Source organism: Rhinichthys klamathensis, unplaced genomic scaffold (assembly GCF_029890125.1).
Source record: "Rhinichthys klamathensis goyatoka isolate OS25496 unplaced genomic scaffold, OSU_Roscu_1.1 h1tg000165l_1, whole genome shotgun sequence".
Taxonomy (NCBI): Eukaryota; Metazoa; Chordata; class Actinopteri; order Cypriniformes; family Leuciscidae; genus Rhinichthys; species Rhinichthys klamathensis.
Genome location: NW_026606697.1, coordinates 3,887,904 through 3,909,222, shown reverse-complemented (window position 1 = coordinate 3,909,222; position 21,319 = coordinate 3,887,904). Strand labels below are relative to the sequence as shown.

General features: G+C 37.4%; 1 protein-coding gene across 5 annotated transcripts in view; it reads left to right on the top strand.

Annotated features, from left to right (window-relative positions):
• mllt3 (MLLT3 super elongation complex subunit) overlaps nt 1-20,921 on the top strand; it is a 69,338-nt gene extending 48,417 nt beyond the window's left edge. For 4 of the 5 annotated variants that reach the window (XM_056259275.1, XM_056259274.1, XM_056259273.1 and 1 more), the window contains 7 exons: nt 982-1,551; nt 13,981-14,053; nt 14,275-14,413; nt 14,572-14,671; nt 17,870-17,938; nt 18,266-18,337; nt 20,565-20,921. In XM_056259275.1, coding sequence (XP_056115250.1) covers nt 982-1,551; nt 13,981-14,053; nt 14,275-14,413; nt 14,572-14,671; nt 17,870-17,938; nt 18,266-18,337; nt 20,565-20,696 — 1,155 coding nt within the window. In that variant the 3' untranslated portion in view covers nt 20,697-20,921. Of the gene's footprint in view, nt 1-981; nt 1,552-13,980; nt 14,054-14,274; nt 14,414-14,510; nt 14,672-17,869; nt 17,939-18,265; nt 18,338-20,564 lie in introns of those variants that run through there. The other variant, XM_056259276.1, reaches the window with a different exon arrangement.
• Nucleotides 20,922-21,319: the final 398 nt, after the last annotated feature.

Sequence of the window (21,319 nt, the reverse complement as noted above, 5' to 3'; positions counted from 1 at the left end):
GCCTTTCCCCCAGTGGTATTATTTTCCGGATCATGCTGAACAATTGTTTATGGAAATGTTTCACATCACATATCGGTTTGATTGTTTGCTTGAGCACACACATTATTTGTCGATTTTTAATGGTTGGAAAGTTCAGTATTTGAATATCTATAGCCGTTGTTAATGTATTGTTCTTCATTTCACTAACAAAAAGTACAATTGTTTTTTTTACCATGTAAATACCATGGCACATTAATAAGAAATTTTGCACTACTGTTCAAAGTTTGTGGTCGGTTAGACGTTTTAATGTTTTTGCTCAACAAGGCTGCATTTATTTGACAAAAATACAGTAAAAGCTCTAATATTGTGAAATATTGTTACAATTTAAAATATCTGTTTTCTATTTAAATTTATTTTAAAACGTAATTTATTCCTGTGATGCAACGCTGGATTTTTTTGCAGCCTTACTACATTGCTGTTTATTATCAATATTGAAAACGGTTGTGCTGCTTAATGTTTTTTTTTCAGGATTTGTTAATAAATAGAAGGTCAAGTCACCTAAATTTACAGCATACAGTGCTTTATACAATACAGATGGTTCCAAAGCCACTTTATAGGGATATACAAGTAAATAATGATTCAATGATGCAAACAGAATCATTTTCAAAAGAACAGGTTTTATTAGCAGAAAGTTCATAAGAGAAGCTTTCATTTGAAATAGTAAAGACATTTATTATGTTGCAAAAGATTTGTCTCTTTTGATCAATTCAATGTTTACTTGCTGAATAGAAGTCGTAAAAATCGCTCTGACTCCAAACTTTTGAACCGTAGTGTATATTAAAATACTATTATACCATCACCGTAAAATGTTATCACCATAGTAGTTTTAGTAGTGGTTTTTTAATGGTTGTCCCTTTGGATACAATGCTTAACTAATTAATTAATCTTAGACTTCAAAGTAATTGGCTATATCTTTCCTAATATTGTCATTTCTCATTATAGGACGGGTCCAAAAGCACCAGTGCTCTTACAACCACAAACAATATTAGCAGCAGCTCTCTCAAGCTCCACAAACCGTATAAGGACAAGCCTTCCAAAGACTCAAAGGAGTCCAAAAGTGCCTTCAGAGATTTCAGCAAGGACTCTGGAAAACTCTCTAAAGAATCCAAAAAACCCAAAGAGAATCAACCGATTCAGGAAGATCGCACCGTTCCCCAAATGGGATTTAAGGAGCCCAAGACCACGTCCAAGGAGCCGCGGTCATCTGAGATTAGCTTCTCAAGCTTGGGACAAAGTAAACGGCGGCCTGTTTTGGACACTGAAGGCCATGTTACCAAAAAACAGAAAAGCAGTTTTTCCGAGAGCTCGCAAAAGCAGCAAGCGTGTCCCACTTTGCTACAGCACCACCATTCGGATAAAAAAGTTTTGAAAGACAAGCCGCAAATCCGGCATAGTAGGTTACAAAACAGTGAACTTTCAGAGAAGAGAAAACCACCAGCGTTACCGCCCTTCCAGGATGTGTTGGACCCGCATGACTCGGACATGGACGACAACATGTTCACAAGATCAGACGTAAGTGAATGTCCAATCATAATACTTGAACATAACAAAATGAAAATGAGTCCCTCATTTTCCCTAGTTGGTCAGTTGTCCCTCAAATGGCTTTTGTAGTTTCTACAAACATTTGGTGAGCTTAATAATGACCTTTATGGAAATACAGTTCGCTAACGACACATTGAGGGCTTTGTAATAATTGTTAAATGCAGGAATGCACAATATATTGGTACTATTTACATGAGTAATATCGGCTATTTATTGAAAATAATTATGATGTTGTGCATTTCTAGCTGAATGCATAAGGCCATTTTATTGTACAAGGACTGAAATCTGTGGGACCAATTTGATGGGAAAGTACAATAAAGCTCATACCAAAGACTAGGCTCTAAGATCTAGCGTTCGAACAATGTAGTTGACTATTAGCGGAGACTTTTTCTGGGATTTGGGGTTCTCTGTAAACATCAAACAAAGAGGTTTGAGATAATGGAGGTCTGGTGCAAGAGGGGATCTAATAAACTTGGTGGGTGTCCAGGCGCTGAGGGACCATTTGTCTGGTTTGGGTGCCGTCCTTTGCTAGACCTCTCGGCTTTTCAGGAAAGGAAATCTGGTAGTTGTTCAAAATCTGCTTATTTAGGTTGCTGATGTAGTATCAATTTATTGAGGATTGCATGTTTCAGATTAAATCGCTGCCAGACACGAGGAGGGGCAAGGTTGCAAAATTGTTCTGCTCAACTGGCAATGTCCTAGTCAGTGAATTTAGTCTTGATTTCATTCGTCACTTTTCCTGGACTGGAAAAATGAAGTAGTTCTTGTAGATCTATGTTAGAATGTTTTAAGCTTCGGCAGTGTCACCAGTGGCAAGGCTCATTTACCTTCAGCAAGAGAGCAGCTCATAAAACGGGGGCTGTTTTATTGGCTAGAAGGCGAGTGCTGAGATGAGATTTATGGTTTTATGACACCCGAGGAGAATGGGGAAAGGACACCATGAATAGCTAAGAGTTTTCCTTTAAACTCGCTCTTTAAAAAAGAGGAAAGGAAAGAAACTTCAGTGTTTATGACAACTGACGAATACCAGGTGCTGCTTTCTTTGGGTCACCAGGTCTGTAAGGCCCTGGTGGCCCTGTTCTGATCTACGTTACCACTAACATTCACACAGTCTATTTCTGTCTTTAGAAAGCCAGTAAAGGAGCGTTTTGCTAGAGGAAGTTGTAATTGCCTTTGCTTTTTTTTCTTCTTTTTTTTTCTAGACCCTTTTCTAAGCCTGTAACAAACATTAGTGAATAATGATTAAGACACCGATTTACTAAATGGACAGTTTGATGGATAATTTACTTCATTTTTTGCTGTCAGTGCATCTCTTGTTAATTCTATATCCTGTAAGTTTCCCATTTTGCTTCATATCCTACAAATAACTGATTTCCCTACTTTAATACATTTCTTATCAAACATTTCCATGGGTTTTACCACAGTTGTTAAATAGTAAAGTATAGTAAATATGGTAGTTTTTCAGAAATGTTATAGTGAAGGAATTTACTTCACTTATATTATACAAATGCCATTTAGTTGTTATAGGTTTCAACCAGTTTTAGACCCTAATTTTAACTCAAAAGCATGTACTTTTTTATTTTAGGAATAGATTGATTACTTCATGTTTTCTGTGTGCATGTCATATGTAATATATAATGTATATTAGGGGTGTAACAATATTTAAACCAAACCGAAAAACCATGATACACCACCCACGGTCCATTGGCCCATTGTTGAGATTGACCTCACTTTACCTTATGTCACAAAACTAATTTTTCTTCCCTGACATTTGATTAAATAGTAATTAGGGATGTAACGGTACACGCATTCATCCCGTGAAATTTTCGTCTTATGTGTACACGACGAATACAGCATTATAACCACTATTAAAGGATTAGTTCACTTTTAAAAAAACTTTTGCTGATAATTTACTCACCCCCATGTCATCCAAGATGTCCATGTCTTTCTTTTTTCAGTCGAAAAGCAATTAAGGTTTTTGATGAAAACATTCCAGGATTTTTCTCCATATAATGGACTTCAATGGTAGCCAAACGGTTCAAGGTCCAAAAGACAGTTTCAGTGCAAACTGCAAACTGTTCAAATGGTTTTAAATGACACCAGACGATGAATAAGGGTCTTATCAAGCGAAACGATCGCTCATTTAAAAAAAAAAATAACAACGTTTAAGTTTTATAAGCTCACATGCTCGCCTTTCTCTGTTCTGTGTAACTCTCCTGTTCGAACTCGTTCATCAAAATGAACAAATCTTTTTCCGAGTCAATTCGTTCATTTCGGTCGTTAAATGAATCAAATGACTCGAAAAAAGATTTGTTCATTTTGATGAACGAGTTCGAACAGGAGAGTCACACAGAACAGAGCAAGGTGGGCATGTGAGCTTATAAAACTTAAACGTTGTTATTTATTTTTTAAATGAGCGATCGTTTCGCATGATAAGACCCTTATTCATCGTCTGGTGTCGTTTAAAGACATTTTAAGCTGCATCTGAAACTGTTATTAACTGTATTTTGGACCTTGGACCGTATGGTTCCCATTTAAGTCCATTATATGGAGAAAAATCCTGGAATGTTTTCTTTAAAAACCGTAATTTCTTTTCGACTGAGGAAAGAAAGACATAGGCATCTTGGATGACATGGGGGTGAGTTACCCTGGGAAAACCCAGACAACTTCCGGCAAATTTAGATTTGCTCTGAAAGTTAGTCTGGCAAAGAGCTCATTCAAGCCCATTTCCAATCCGTCGAAATCGAGGCACCAATCAGAAACGTTGGGGCGAGCTTTACACGATGACAACGATTTTGAAGCAGATTTTGTAGCCTACATTACAAAGATGGATGCCGCCGTCGAACATCACTCGTTCGAATCAGCTATCGCGTCTGTTTTAAGCGATTTGAACGTTTCCTTTTTGTTAAAAACCGAGCAAAGAACAACACTCGGAGATGTTTCTCCACCGCTCTGCATACGCCATCTCCTTCATCGCTCTGATTGGGTTTAGGTCTATCCGCGACGTCCGTTGGTGACGCCCCTCTGGAAATGATTTGTCTATGACGCTTTGCCAGACCATAACTCAGTTACAACTGAGAATGGTCTAGTTTTAACCAGGCTAGGGGTCAGTAAATTATCAGCAAAAGTTTTCAAAAGTGAACTACTCCTTTAATAACCTACAATTGCGAAAAGCTCCGCTTTTTGTTACTTTCGATAAAAAACCTTGTCTTTCAATTTCTGTCCATTTTTATCTTGAAATGCAAACAAAAAATGCAGTAATAATGTTTTAATACTATAATATATGTTGAATAATATTTCAACAATTTTATAATTCGATTTAGAGGTTCATGCAAAACTGCCTTGTGTGTAGTTTACATGTTTGCATACCATTTGTTATTTGAGTGTTGATTATTAAATAAAAATAAATAGCAATTGAATTTAGGCTAATAATTTGGGCTCTGTTCTTCCTATATAGATTTTTTTATCCTTAAGAAATAATAATAATATTAATTACAATTGAATTCATTAAAGACAGAGACACAATTTGTTTAGTATACCACAGTGTTGTAATAAAAAAAGCAAGTTTATGTTTAGTTTTCTCCCCCCTGCTGTATCGAACTGAACCATGATTTCAAGACTGAGGTATGTACCGAACCGTCAGTTACACCATTACACCCCTAATATACATATATATAGTCCTGCAGCGAGTTATCAGAGTTTCTCTAAAAACCCTCCACCTCCCCCAGCTCCACCTGCCTAGATCTGCAGAAGCAGTGTAACAGATCTGGTCTGCCAACACCAAATTAACATTGCCATATTCAATAACACTCTAAAAGTATTCTGAGAGTTGTCATGTTTGAGATATAAATATATGATGAAAAACATAAGCTTAAAAAACTTCAACTGTTGCCTTGGCTAAATTGAAATGTTGATAACTAACATTTCTTAACAAAAGCTACATTTAAGTACAGGTTAAAGGAAGATAAGTGTCGCGGCCATCGGCCTAATCCAAATTGCATGTTGTCATGTAGCGGCACTACCAGAGCCGCTCAGAGTAAAAGACTGGTGGGAGTGGCTGTAACCCAATCCTAAAATCTGTTTATGTGACGTCCTCCGTAAGCGAAGAGCTTCACAGGCTTGAAGGGAATGGGACAATAGTCTTAAAGCGGAGCAGTTGCCAGCTTCAGAGCCACTGCTAGATTTATGGCCCCACAGCAGAGGCGATGGTCGTAAAGCCACAGACCAGCTGTGTGGTGCTGCTAGTGACCACCTGCTTTGTGTGCTAAACTCTTGAAGCTTGTGTGTCTTTCGTTTGGTGTGTGTTTATTGCAAAGCGTTCAAGTGTAAATACAGACTTATGAAGAATTATGAGTCGTTACGAGCATCTTGACATTTATTTAATTTGTTAAAAGGGATTATTTTGGCGATCATAATTCAGAAAAATGTTTGACGACAACTATATATATCATGTGCTGACGTGGGTCTGTTAACGGCACGCCGTATAAGCGGAGCATAACAGCAATTTAACAGACATTTCCTTGTTTAATCATTTAGTTGTGTGTGTGTGTTCGGAGCTTGACTGGTTTAGTGCATCGGTTTAGTTTGGTGGTCTGCATGTCACCGCAAACCATGTCCATGTTGATGGAAGTTGCTTTTTTTTCATTAGCTCTGGAAAAAAAGTAATGTAGCATTTTACTGCATAGCCACAGCTCTCCCATTACTCAAGTTTGGGTGACAGCAAGGCTCTGTATTTCTCTCCATGTTCTCGGGAGTTTGAACCCAAACACTCCAGATGATCTTCTTCCTCAAAGATCTACGAGCCTTTCCTCAATGAGTGATGACATCAGTTTTATTGTCTAAGGGGTGCAGGGCTTCTTCGTGGAGCTTTTACAAGTGTCTAGTTTGGGAAGAGGGGTGCGGCCCGTGCTTGATTTACAGCAAAGGACCCTGACCATGCGTTTGATGTCAGCTAGGCTCCCAGACGGACAAACAGGCAGTAAAATACAGACTGAAGAAAAAAGAAAGAAGGCAAAAACAGAGAATGAAGGGAAAGGAACTTCAAAGAAACAACTTTGCTCTTCCACAGACTCGGCGAGGGGTAGAAGTTAAGTGTCTTAACCACCCTGCTTGCAGGACTTTTGGCAGCCCCTATTGTCAACTCGCTTCACGGGAGATTTTTAGCACCTGCTCCCCTGCCTGCAACTCACACTAGCACCACTGTCACTCCCAGTCGAGTGAGTGAGCCGTAACAGTTTTATAGCGCGCTGTTGTATCCAGCCTTCGATTCGCTGAATAGTTTCAGCTGAGTGCTGTGTGAGGATATGGTGTGGATGTGAGTTTGAATGGGTTATTTGGAAAGGTCAGGATGGAAATTAGAGTTTGTAATTTACTATAGATATTGCACCGTAATTTGTGAAGTAAGGTCATAGTGAACAGGTAAAACCATAGATGGTCGCCATGATGCTAAGGTGTTGTAAGTGGTTGCTAGGGGTTAATGGGTGTTTTTGTATCCCTATCACTGTAAAAAAGTATTGTTGCGATTTATCACCACAACTTAAAATTCAACATTAGAATAAGTAATAATGTGTTGTTTCAACTTAAATGTTCGTGCTTGACTTAAAATTTTAAGTTTAGTTAACTTTAGTGTAGAAAAGTTGGATATTTAAGTTATCTCAACAAATTATAAGTTAATTTAAATAACTAATTGCAGCAACATTTTTCCGGTGTGTATGGTTCACATCTCCCATTGCATTGTCTGTGGGATTTTTCCAGACCATTTAGTAATATAAATACATAGAAATTTCAAGAAATAGGACACCACACCTCAATTTAAGGTTTGCTATCACATGTGTCCATTATTTAAAATACATGATCACACACTTATCATTCAAAAGTTTGGGGTGTGTAGGATTTTTTTAATATTTTTGAAAAAATTACAAATCTTACTGACCCCAAACTTTTTAACGGTAATGTACATCCATATTTTAGTTTAGGTTAAGGGGTTTGTTCAAATACCTAACCCAAAGTATGAGTAATAGTAAATCTGTCATTTAAAAAACAAACAAACAAACAAAAAACTGATAATGTACCATAGTCTGCACAGTTTACTTTACTACATACGGAAATGTATTGGACGAATTTTGCATCAATGATTCTGTTCTTTTCCGGTTTATTACTGTGAAGCTGCTTTGAAACCGTCTGTATTTTATAAAACGCTATATGGACTTGACCAGTATAGTAAAGAGAAGGGAGTCACTAATTTGCGTTCTCCCGGTCTGTTTTGACTGAATAGATAACATTAGCCAACGTTTCCCAAGAGTATTTTAAAACCTTCTTAGCCATTAGCCATAATCACCATGCTTGCCCTATTCTAAACCCCACACTTACTACTTCCATTCGCTGAGGAGTTGAATGGCTTCAGCTTGTACATTTTGTTCAAGACACCCGATTCAGTTTCACCAAGTGCTCATCAGAGAAGAATGTAAACAAATTAATTCAGATTAACTTTAATAGCTTCTTTAGATTTCCTCTCGGGCCGCTCTCCAAGAGGAATTAGGTTAATAGTTTCGCATTCAACTTCCTTGCTGTTTTTTTGTTTTGTTTTTTCTTGAATGTTTCTCCACCTCATGCAATTTCGGAAAGCTTGTAAAATGCGTATCCAGCTAGAGCACAAATTTAAACTTAACGCGAGTACAGCGCAGAAAAAACGAGTGGACTTTAATGTAACTTTAAACCTCAAAACTTCAGCCAAGTGGAGACTCGTGAAGGCAATTGTAACAGAGCGCCTTTCTTACTCTTTTATCCTCGGCCCCATTTGCCACAATAAGCCTGATTTGTATTATACCTCCATTTGTTCGGGAAGTCTTTGTGGATTGCAGTTAATCAGTCCAATTCGCTCCACTTACAGCTCACATCTCTGTTGTACTGAATGTAATTTTAAAAGAACATCATTACACTCATTTTGCTTTGTGAGAAATGGCCGTTTTCAGAAGAGCCTCTTTTAGAAGAGTTTTCTTGGCAAGGCCACCTCTTTTGATGACGCTATATGAATAATTTCTCTTTTTTTTGTTTTTAAATTCCTGGAAAGCCGCATGAATGTGCTTTGGGATGTGTTCTCTTAATAGTGTGCAGTATAACATCCATACGGTCTCACTGGCTGTGTTTCCATTCAAAGTTGCGATTTTAACAGCAAAATTGGAATATCACATAAAACATTTGCGAATAAAGTAACTTTTCCATCCCATGTGTTTAAGAGATCAAAATCGTCACTTCCTGAGAAAAATGGCGCAAAATATCTGTAATAAAAATGAAAGTTGCTGCAATCGGGGAAGAAACTGTTTTGTTTTTTCGTCCATCATAAATGACTTGCGTTTCAGAGCGAATGGATAAAACGCAATAAACGCTGCCATGTTTATGCGTTCTTGCGTTCGGATGCTGGTGTTTGTGAACAATCTTGTGAGACGCTTCTGGGAGGGAATTAAACCAAATCATTCTGCTGACCGACTTTGGCTCAGAGATTTCATAATGATGATCAAACCAACATTTGAGATGCTGCGATGAAACTGGATAACTGGACTAACCAGAAGATGTTGAGTCACGTGAGATTTTGTTGTGCATCGAGGGATTTATCCAGTAAATGTGTTTCCGTCGTAGTTTATGCGCATGTCTTCAGTCTTCTTATCACATAAAAAACGTAGCCTCCTCAATTGAGCGCACATGTTTTTTATGCACATTTTTAGAATTTATGCGCATCTTGGTGTTTCCATCCAGCGTTTTTAGGCGACATCCCAAAATGTGCAAAAATAGATGGATGGAAACCACTATTGTGAGAAGATGGGTCTTAAAATCGTAGTCACTGTTGAAAAGGGTTTACTTGCAGAAGATGCTAGAAACCCCAAGAATGTGAGGAACCTGGAGGGTTTTTCTGAAGAACAGTGCTCAGGACAAACAAGGGCCTCGTGAACAACTGTCACAAAACCCCAAAACAGTCGTTGATCATCAGCTAACAAATCACAATATTAAGATTCAAGGGTATGGAAACTTTTGAACTGGTTAATTTGTTTAAATTCAGTTATTTTGTTTTGTGGACTATATAACATCTGTTATGTTAAATGGCTTATTTAGGACGGTACTAAATGAAAAAAAACTACTTGCAATTTTTATGATTATTTTGTTAACGTTATTTTTAGTTATCTTATCAGCAGAACTGTATATCCTGAAAATCCTTTTGCGCTCTTAAAAAAAATATTATGAAATTAAAATTAGTTGCAAATTTCTTTGACATTTTCTTTGAATGCAAATGTTATTTGTCTAAAATTACAATAATGCATCAAATTTGGCATTAGATGTAGTTTAATGCAACATTGAATTTGTGATTTAAAGTAAATACTAATATTAAAGTCGGCATGAAGCGAAAGTTGAGAGTGTTTTCCTCCGTATTGTGATGTGAGTATATGAGTGAAATGGCTTCTGGAATCTGGAATAGAAAATAAATGTTGTCTGGGACTTGATCTCCTCTTTCGGGAATTGATTGGATGGTAGTTGGGCGTTGCTAACTCAATGGAGGCAGATCTGAATGTCAGTTGTGGAAAGATTTAGTGCCACCCTTCGTAGAGGCAAATCGTTTGGAGGGGAGGGAGGTTAAAAAATATGATGTGCATTGATAAATCATTTATAATAAGCACTGCAACATTCTATTAAAAAATAAGAATGTATGTTTTTTTTTTTTTTCTTGGTAACTTTAAACAAATGGGGTTTTTTTTAACAAGGATTAACCGTTCATGCAGCACATGAGCACAAGATGTGATTGGTTGGTTACATTTGAATGGTATTTTCAGTAAACATGGCACATGTGTCTCTAAAAGCAAATAAACCCCTTTTAAAAACACGTCTGCTCTTTTACCTCCATAGGATCCAATCAATCACAGTCCCATTGTTCTGAGGGGCTTCGGTCTGTAGTGAGATATTGCCCCGCGAGTTCAAAGGTGCCCCGTAAATTGTGGGATCCTCAACAATTAATCTACACATGCAACAGTTCAAAGAGACCTCTACTAAATCTAGTCTAACCTCAGCCTGATAGACTTACTCACTGAATGAGTGTCTCAATCCCTTCACTTTTGTTGTCTTTCAAGGCTAATATCTGCATTCGCATTTCAGATAGCTAAAATCTTTTGTTTCGGTGTTCTTGTAGTACAATTTGACTGTTTTAGCAACATGATTTGGATTGATAATGAGTATTTAACTTGTATATAGCTTTTCTTGCGCTCAAGACATGTGCGAGTAGGAAGGTTTAGTGTGAATGTTGCCCCGAAGGGATCTGTGTGATCATAAATCAGCCTTCATTAGGTCTAGAGAAGGGGGAACCCACTGATTTACAGTGAGGAAGTGACACTAAGCCCCATCAAAGCCTCTAGTGTGGAACAGAACATCGTGGAAATGGCCTCTTTAGTACTATGAGTCTTTTTCAGAGTCAGTTTTACTAAGTATTAGTAGGTGTCATGCAGTATTTGAGCAACTAAATTATGTTACTGTGTTACTAACCTCACATCTGTGTGGCAATGGGCTAGTTCAGCTGTGTTCAAAAGTGTGTGTTTTCAGTAACAAGCTCTCTTATGTAGCATCTGGGGCCAGTTGTTCAAAACATTTAATCTGGATCAAAATGATCCGGATTTGGAAATCCCATTTTTTCCTATTCAGTATCAGGTAATCCGTCTTACTTTTATGCCGGTTTTTCAAAGCAACATTGGACTGGATCACCCTGATCCAGATACACAGTTTTCAAGGTTACCAAATCCGGATTACCAGTGCTCTAAATGGGACAACATATCACAATGTGGGCTACCAGCTGTGTAAAGAACAGGTAGAAGAGCCAACATGGGGTCACTGTAAGTGTTTCTTATTTTGAGACGAAACCCAAAAAGAATATGAACATCCACTTCCATTAATAATTTCTTTTATGACCCCTCATCTGAGCCACAACAAATAAAAAACAAATATCCCTTAACAAATACATTGTGGATATTTTGAAAACATCTTAAAAAAATGGCAAAATTTCCAACTAGGAGGAGAGACCAGCATATATTATATATATATAATATATATTATTTTTGTTTGTTATTGAAATCTGTTTGGGGGATTATTTCATGGGGACAAGATCATTTTTATTTTTACTGATATATGTCTACTTTATCTACTTTATCACTGTTACACAAGTCAAGTGCAAAATATAAATAAAAGTGTACAATGATACAAATGTATTATTTGACCAAGTTTAAAGTTTTACTACATTTTCTTCCTGGAATCCACCTTGAAATCCTATCCCCTGTTGAATCAGGATAAATCCTGTTTTTTTGGATCAAAGTTCTCCATATCCTACTGACAAGTTTTGAACAACACAAACTGAAGGTTTGATCCAGATTAAAACTAGGATTGGATTCTGTGATCTAATCTGATTTCAGATTCCTCCTTTCCCTTTTGAACAACCCATTTTCAAGATTTGATCCAATCTGATAACCAAAATCCGATCAGCTTTTGAACAACTGGCCCCTGAATGTCTACACAGACAGTGTAGATATACTCTACTATAGTAATGACCGCAACTTTCACGCGTAATTGATTGACAGATTATCCGTGTGCTTCTATTTCAGTGTTAAATTGTGGATATTTTCAGCAAACCGTTTGCTTCGTACATTCAGTTTAACAGCATTAAAGAGGGTTTGTTATTCATATGAACAGTGTATGCAATTTAAACACATCATGTTCTTCGTTCATGCAATAAAATGCACGTCCCTGAATGAGCGCGGTTTTATAGCGTATTTAATTCAACAGCTCAAGTGAAAATAATGGTATGACCCATTTCAGGGGTGGCCAAAACTACAATTAATTATCAGTCAGAGCTAGAAACGTATCTTGATGTTAACTGGTAAGTTTTGATGTCCTTCAGGGGGGATCAAGCCTTCTTTAGGGGGGTCAGACCCCCCCATAATTCACACCCTGGCCAGAGGCATTATTATTAATATTTCACCGAGGTCAATGCTGTCACACTACTTGGGATATTTCATTAGTTTACAAGTTACGTCATATGTAGCATCAGAAAGTCCAATTCATTCTAATAAATGTTTTTTCTTCCTTCCTTCCTTCCTTCCTGACTTCCTTCCTTCCTTCCTTCCTTACTGACTTCCTGCCTTCCTGACTTCCTTCCTTCCTGACTTTCTTCCTTCCTTCCTTCCTTCCTTACTGACTTCCTGCCTTCCTGACTTCCTTCCTTCCTTCCTTCCTTCCTTCATGACTTCCTTCCTTCCTGACTTCCTTCCTTCCTTCCTTCATGACTTCCTTCCTTCCTTCCTTACTGACTGACTTCCTTCCTGACTTCCTTCCTTCCTTACTGACTGACTGACTTCCTTCCTGACTTCCTTCCTGCCTTACTGACTTCCTTCCTTAATGACTTCCTTCCTGACTTCCGGCCTTACTGACTTCCTGATTTCCATAATTCACACCCTGCCCAGAGGCATTTTTATTAATATTTCACCGAGGTCAATGCTGTCACACTAATTGGGATATTTCATTAGTTTACAAGTTACGTCATATGTAGCATCAGAAAGTCCAATTCATTCTAATAAATGTTTTTTCTTCCTTCCTTCCTTCCTGACTTCCTTCCTGCCTTCCTTCCTTCCTGACTTACTTCCTTCCTGACTTACTTCCTTCCTTACTGACTTCCTGCCTTCCTGACTTACTTCCTTCCTTCCTTCCTGACTTCCTTCCTTCCTGACTTACTTCCTTCCTTACTGACTTCCTGCCTTCCTGACTTCCTTCCTTCCTGACTTCCTTCCTTCCTTCCTTACTGACTTCCTGCCTTCCTGACTTCCTTCCTTACTGACTTTCTTCCTGACTTCCTTCCTTCCTTACTGACTGACTTCCTTCCTTCCTTCCTGACTTCCTTCCTGCCTTACTGACTTCCTTCCTTACTTCCTGACTTCCGGCCTTACTGACTTCCTGACTTCCATAATTCACACCCTGCCCAGAGGCATTTTTATTAATATTTCACAGAGGTCAATGCTGTCACACTAATTGGGATATTTCATTAGTTTACAAGTTACGTCATATGTAGCATCAGAAAGTCCAATTCATTCTAATAAATGTTTTTCCTTCCTTCCTTCCTGACTTCCTTCCTGCCTTCCTGCCTTCCTGACTTCCTTACTTCCTGACTTACTTCCTGACTTACTTCCTGACTTCCTTCCTGACTTCCTGTTATTGTGATGTGATTCACATAGGGACAGAGTCTGTATTTTATGAGAGATCTAATTTTTGCTGGGGTTTTTTTTTACATAATCACATGGTCAAACTTCTCGAACACACAAAACTAATGCTTTGATTGGTATTATTATTGTTATTGAGCCGGTACTTCTCCTCATTTCCTAGTCGGATCAGCCCAGCCCGGCCAGCTCCAGTTCCAGTTCCAGCTCTGGCTTTGGACGTCCACACAAGCGGCAAGGTAACCTTTCAAATATCTACCAAATCCTGTTGATTGGTTAAAGTCTGGGTCATTTGAAGCCTCTTTTCTTTCCCACAGAGTGCATTTTACTAGCCATGTATTGGTTTATTTTACTAATATTAATTAAATATGACTGAGGTTGTGTATGCGTTGCATCTTTTGACATTACACTAAAGAAAGAAAAGCTTCTTTAGACATTTGCCTTCCTTATTCACCTGTAGTTCTGGGTCCTTTGCGGTCGGTGATCCCAGATTTGCACTCGGATGAAAACGAAGAGGATTCTGAAGAGGAGGATGACAATGACATGGACTCGGACTTAGAGCGACCGTTACACACGCAAATGACACATCGTCACCGCAGGTACATATCTATGAAAAACTTCCAATTAACCCTGGATGCAGACGAAAAAAAATCTATTTTCTATATTATATCCATGCCTGCATATCATGCTGTGTAGCTGACGTGAGGACACTCGGATGGGGATAATGAATGGTGAATATCTGTCACGTATTTCGCAGGGTGAGTTTAAGTGACGGCAGTGACAGTGAAAATAGCTCTGCCTCTTCACCACTGCCCCATAATGACCCCCCACCTCTACTGAAATCCACCAATAACCAGGTGAATCATTCTATTCCTGTAGTCCTGATTTCACACTTCCATTTCAACTTTTGTGCTTATCAAGAGCAATGAGGAGAAAATTACAGTATATGTGGAGGAAAAGGAAATTGAACTGTCAATAGACTATAGAACTGCTTGAGTGAGTGTATGTGTGTTGTATGGTGTTAAAACTGGTTTGATGTTATAATAAAAATATTTATAAAATAAATGTACACAGCCATCCAAAAGTTTGGGGTCAGTAAGTTAATTGAATGTAAATTAATGCTTTTATTCAGCAAGGATGCATTAAATTGATCAAAAGTGACAGTAAATATATTTATAATGTTGCAAAATATTTCTATTTCAAAAAATGCTGTTCATTTGAACTTTCTATTCAACAAAGATTAATGGGTAACGCTTCTTTTTACAGTCCTGTTACCAGGGGCGCAACTACCCCGTGTCAGAGGGGTATGCAGCAACAATTATTGTGCCCCTGACCCCCCCCCCCCCCCCCCCCCCCTCAAAAAAAGAAAAATAAATAAGTGTGCCATGCAATATGTAGTGTGCCATGTAGTAGGAACGAGTGAGAGCTAACAGATAAAAGTGCAAAATTGTTATTTATTAATACAATTAATATATAGCTACTCCACCGTGATGAACCCCCCTAAAAAACTATAAGCTCCATTGGAACAGCAATACCAGTGTTTCTCACAGGATCTTAGGTAAAACTGTGGTAGGTGGACCTCTGTTTCTCTAGGGGGGTTCGGGGGCATGCCCCCCCCCCCCCCCCCCCGTAAGAAAATTTTGTGTTCTTTAATGTTAAATTCAGCAGTCTGGTGCACTTTGAGAGTTCAAAATTAAAAGCTCGAACCCATATTCAGGGTGCAAATTAAACAAAGAAAAATTCAAACCTCTTTTAGTTAGTGTCTGTCTACATTACACTACTACATAATAATAGTTATAATATTAATCCCATGATAGTAATAGCCATAGGCCTATATTGTAAAACAAATGCACTGAAAAATAAAGGAAACTTTCACAATTAGTTTTGTACTAATTTCTATACTTGAAAGATATAAGCACATGATGAAAAAAATGATGTGTCAGAAAAAAAAACTAACACTGACTTTTTTTGACCAATGCATTACACCGGCACTAACCCAGCGCCGCCAATTAAGCAAAAAAAAAAAAAAAAACGAATGGGCCGCCGATGTACGAGTTTTATGGGCCGTTAAGACAAAAAAAAAAAAAAAGTATGAGATGTATCGGCCGAAAAAGCACGTCGGCCCACCGGGAATCTCCCGGTAGTCCCGATGGCCACAGAGATATAGATAGCCTACATGCCTGGCTGGATGTCACACTTTAAATCCTACCTGGTGGCTTTCAGCATGCACTTATTTAGCTGCTGTCGCATCAGTTGACATGCCATCTCCTTTTCCCGCTTTCTTTTTCTATTTTTAGCCCCACAGCATTTTGTTTTATCCATCTTTTTCGACGACAACTCACTACTCGTACCTGCTCGCTCAGCGCTCACGGCGCCCCGGCCCGCTCGCGATATCACCCCGCCCCCCTTCTCCATGAGGGCGCCTACTCTAGCCTGTTAGTCCTCTAAAATTTTATATAACAAGAAATGCAGAAATTATTTAAAAAACGCACAACAGCAGTACAATATATATATATATATATATATATATATTTTTTTTTTTTTATGAATTTTTTTATTTATTTTTTACCATCGCTTTGGCGCCCCCCATGGTGCTGCGCCCCTATGCGCCGTATATAGCGCATACCCACTTTTTGCGCCATGTACATACTATGTACTTATAGTAATTACTAGGGCTGTCAGTTAAACGCGTTATTAACGGCGTTAATTTTTTTATCGTGCGATTAACGGCCTTTTTGGCCTAGCAAACTTTGTAGTTTTTTTCACATGCTTTTGCAACAGGACGCGGCATGCGCGGACGTTTTGTTGCTTCGTCGACCAAAGCGCAAGCGGATCTAGCTAGACCGGAAACAAAACAACAGGCACGTCGCACACACTCGTTTGGGCTTGCGAGCCGGCCAAATAGTTGGTTAACGTTACGTTTTTGAGTGGATGACGAGTGCGAGACGCCGAAATGGATGCCAATAAGATTCTGAATGGAAAGTTTACTTTTAAAAAGTTGCCAAATGGTCCCATTGACAAGACCAGAGTGATCTGTGTGTTTTGTCGTTGTGAACTGCGCTATCATCATCGCAACACGTCCAGTCTGAAATACCACTTGATGATGGCCAAGCACACACACACACACAGCTGATGCGAATTCTCCGCCCCCTCGTCAATATCAGGACCTCGTCAGTATTTCTTTCACCCTTTTATTGATGGCCAGTGTTACATTGTGTGACAGAGATTATTTTCTCCAAGTGAGAATGTTAGTGTGAAATTGAACAGTATATGCCAATGTTGTTTTCAATAAAAAACATTTGCACAAAGCAAGCCGATCCACTTTTCCATGTTGATAAGAGCATTAAAATGAGAAAAAATAATGGGACAAAAAGAAATCAAGAGACATTTAGAATAGATAAAAATGTGCGATTAATTGCGATTAATCACGATTAAATATTTTAATCGTTTGACAGCACTAGTAATTACAATTACTGGGTAATAGGTACTAACCCTGAACCTACCCCTAACCCATGTACTTACCTTATATTAGCCAGTACTTTCTAGGTAAGTACACTGTAAGTACACGTAAGTACTGTACTGTAAAAGGAAGCGTTACCCATTAATGTATAACTTTTATTTAGCAAGGATTACAATTATTAAAATATAAAGCTATTAAAAGTTTTTTTTTATTTTGTTACAAAAATGTCAACAAAGAATACTAAAAAATGCATCATGGTTTCCACAAAATATTAAGCAGCACAACTGTTTTCAACAATGATAATAATAAGAAATGTTTCTTGAACAGCAAATCATCATATCAGAATGATTTCTGAAGGATCATGTGACACTGAAGACTGGAGTAATGATGCTGAAAATTCTGCTTTGATCACTGGAATAAATTATATCTAAAAAAGAAAAAAAAATTAAATGAATGTTTCACAATATTACAATTTTTTACTGTGTTTTATTAAATAAACGCAGCTTTGGTGAATACAAGCATTTAACATAATCGCACCGACCCCAAACTTTTGAACGGTAATGTATATATTATTAAATTATGATAAATTTTTCAGATCCACGAAGTGAAAAGTCCTATGAAACAAGCAAAGATGGACAAAAATAAAAACCTCGACTGTGACAAGGTGAGCAGTTTTATTTTTAATGCACATGTGCTAAATTTCATTAAAGTCATATAGCGTATTCATGGCCTATCGCTGTAATATTAATGCACTTTTATAAGTTGAATTGTACGAAAACATTTGTGCGTGGCTGTGCGCTAAACAATTTTAATACCGTTTTATTTCACCACTTGATTTCCAAGAAAGCATTAACAGCTGAAAAGCCCTGCAGTTCAGGACACCACAACACACATGGCACATCTTAGACACGTCACATTCAGTGACGACGTGATTGATCAATCTGAAACGTGTCTCCTCTTTTATTGATGAATCTAACATCTCGTTCCGCAGGCGTACTTGGATGAGCTGGTTGAGCTTCACAGAAGACTAATGGCACTGAGGGAAAGGCACATATTACAGCAGGTAATGAATGAGGAGCATGTCCTGTCAGAAGTCAGCTTTCCTAAATCACTCACTCCTACACGAAGAGACCTATGCATCTGAAACGCAGTGATATATTCCTTTAGCGCAGAAGGACCTTTATGAGGGAACATGAGAAGGGACACTTAAAAACTCCCTCTCGGTGTTCAAGGGTCACTGGGAGCTTTACCTGAAAGTTTAGAAACCTGTAAAGTTTAAAGTTATTACCCTCAGCATTAACATGTTAATGAATATCTGGATGTAATAAATCATACTGGTAAACTAGGTTTTCTCTTCCCTTCAAGTGCTTGCCAAGTCAACTCTTTGCGGCCCATAATTCCTGTTCTTTGAGGCCTATTTGCTTTGACACAATGGAGAGTAATACTTCTCTCTTTCCAAGGATTTGCTGTGCCCTTCTGTTGCAAAGCCTGTGGTGGTTTAAGTCTGGAAGACGTCCCAAATGAGGTCCAAACGGTGCAAACGTACATCTTAATCACGCTAATCCTGCAGAGTTTTGTGCAATAATCCTCCTCCTCCGCAATGTATCCCAAGATATGGCATTGATTAACTTCCATGATTATCCCTTAACGAAAACTGGAAAATTCGTTGATGTCATTGGCAAGCTTTATTCTTTGTTATCCTGTCAAGATTAATTCTTCATTGCGGGACATCTATGATATATAATATATATGGGTAAAAAAAGTGTTTGTTTTTTTTAAACGCACACACATATATATTAAAAAAAAATATAAAAAAACGTTAAAAAAAAATAATATATATATATATATATATATATATATATAAATGATTACATTTATTTGACATTTTATCAATTAAATATATATACACACACACACTATATATATATATATATATATATATATATATATATATATTACACATATATTTAAAATTTTAAATGATTACATTTATTTGACATTTTATAAGTTAAATATATATACACACACACACACTATATATATATATATATATATATATATATATATATATACACACACATATTTAAAAATATAAATGATTACATTTATTTGACATTTTATAAGTTAAATATATACACACACACACACACTATATATATATATATACACATATATTTAAAAATATAAATGATTACATTTATTTAACATTTTATAAATTAAATATATATACACACACACTATATATATATATATTTATATATATATACATTTATTTTAAATGTTATAAATTATATATATTTAATTGTATACACATATTTAAAAATATAAATGTTTATCAATTATATATATACATCATACACACACACATAGGCTAATTATATATATTTTGTATATTTCTCACACACACGCACATTACTTTTACATTACATTTAACCATTTAGCAGACGCTTTTATCCAAAGCGACTTACAAATGAGAACAATAGAAGCTATGTGCGTGTGTGTTTGTGTAGAGTATATATACGTATGTGTGTGTGTGTATGTATAGCTATAATATATATTTAATATATAACTAACATATTGTATAAAATTATATTATAATAAAATATATCTATCTGAATAATTTCAAATGTAGTTTATTTTTTTATTTTTTTTATACTAAATTTTATCAGCAACAACTTTCACAATAGCCTTTTGTTGTCTCCTTAAACTTCTTAAATTTTAAACAATGGCAGCACATCCTCGTTTTTTAGTCCAGGCTACAGGCGTACGGACAGCTGACTTCTATCTTCAGTGTCATAACAGGCCTCTAGGTCTCACTGTGCTTCTGGCCCACGTTCAGGAGAAACTGAAGAAATCCCTTCCATATGCGGCTTTTGCTTTGTAGTGTGAAACGGATCAGGTTTGGGTCCCATTAGGGTCCAGTTTAATCCAGGCGGCCGCTCTGCAAACCCCCCTCTCTTTGTAATCACAGTCCAACCCCCTTCTGAACCAGCGAGGACTGGAACCAATAACAGGCTGCCTTGGTAAAGCGTCGTCTTCATTACAATCAGACACAAGAAATCCTCGATGTCAATGGAGCTTTGTAGAAGATTCATAGGCGAAAGAACAGGGACGGCCACGTATTATTGAGAAATGCGGCTTCTGAATGACTCGTTTTGGGGCTAATTCTGCAAAGTAACAACATTAAACTAGATTTTTGTGCTTTCTAAAGAAAAGTGATGCTTAAAACAGTTTTATATTTGGTGCTTAGCCCTCTGATGATAATACATGCTTCTCTCTTTTTCTCTCAGATTGTAAACCTCATAGAAGAAACGGGACACTTTCACATCACAAACACAACTTTTGACTTTGACCTCTGCTCTCTGGACAAAACCACAGTTCGGAAGCTGCAAAGCTACCTGGAGACTTCTGGATCGTCTTGAAGACTTGTGCAGCTGGCTGCCACCAGGAGGAGAATCACACCTCCCCTTTCTCCTTCTTTTGTTTTTCCCTTCTAAATAGGAACTTGTAAGGCAATGGAAGGATCCGCTTTCATTCCAGAGCTCGTCTCTCGAAAACGCCTCAGAAACCGACAACATTGTTACATGAGTCTGGAGATTCTTCACCCAAAAAGCCTTGATAATCTGACATTGCCAAAAAAAAAAAAAAAAATCACATTTGTGTATATTGTTACTTGCGTATGAATGTTTGATAGGTTCTTTGTGATGAATGCATGTTTCAACACTGCCTTACCACATTGTCTATTTATTGAGTATGAGTTTCAAGTTTGTGTGTGTGTGTAAGTGCAAATGATATTAAACTTGTGCAAGCACTTGGGAACATCACCATCTCATTGGCAATGAAACATCTCATAATGCTAAACATGAACAGGATTTTCATTCAGTTTCCATGGATCAGAAGCAAAATTTTCATGCTGTACTGTACATCATGTAAAATGAACGGTGTCATAATGCTGGACGGAGACGACTTTTAGACCTGGTATTCAATGAATTGCACATTGTCTGCAATTTATTGCTGAGCAGTAAAATGTTGCCCTGTTGAATAA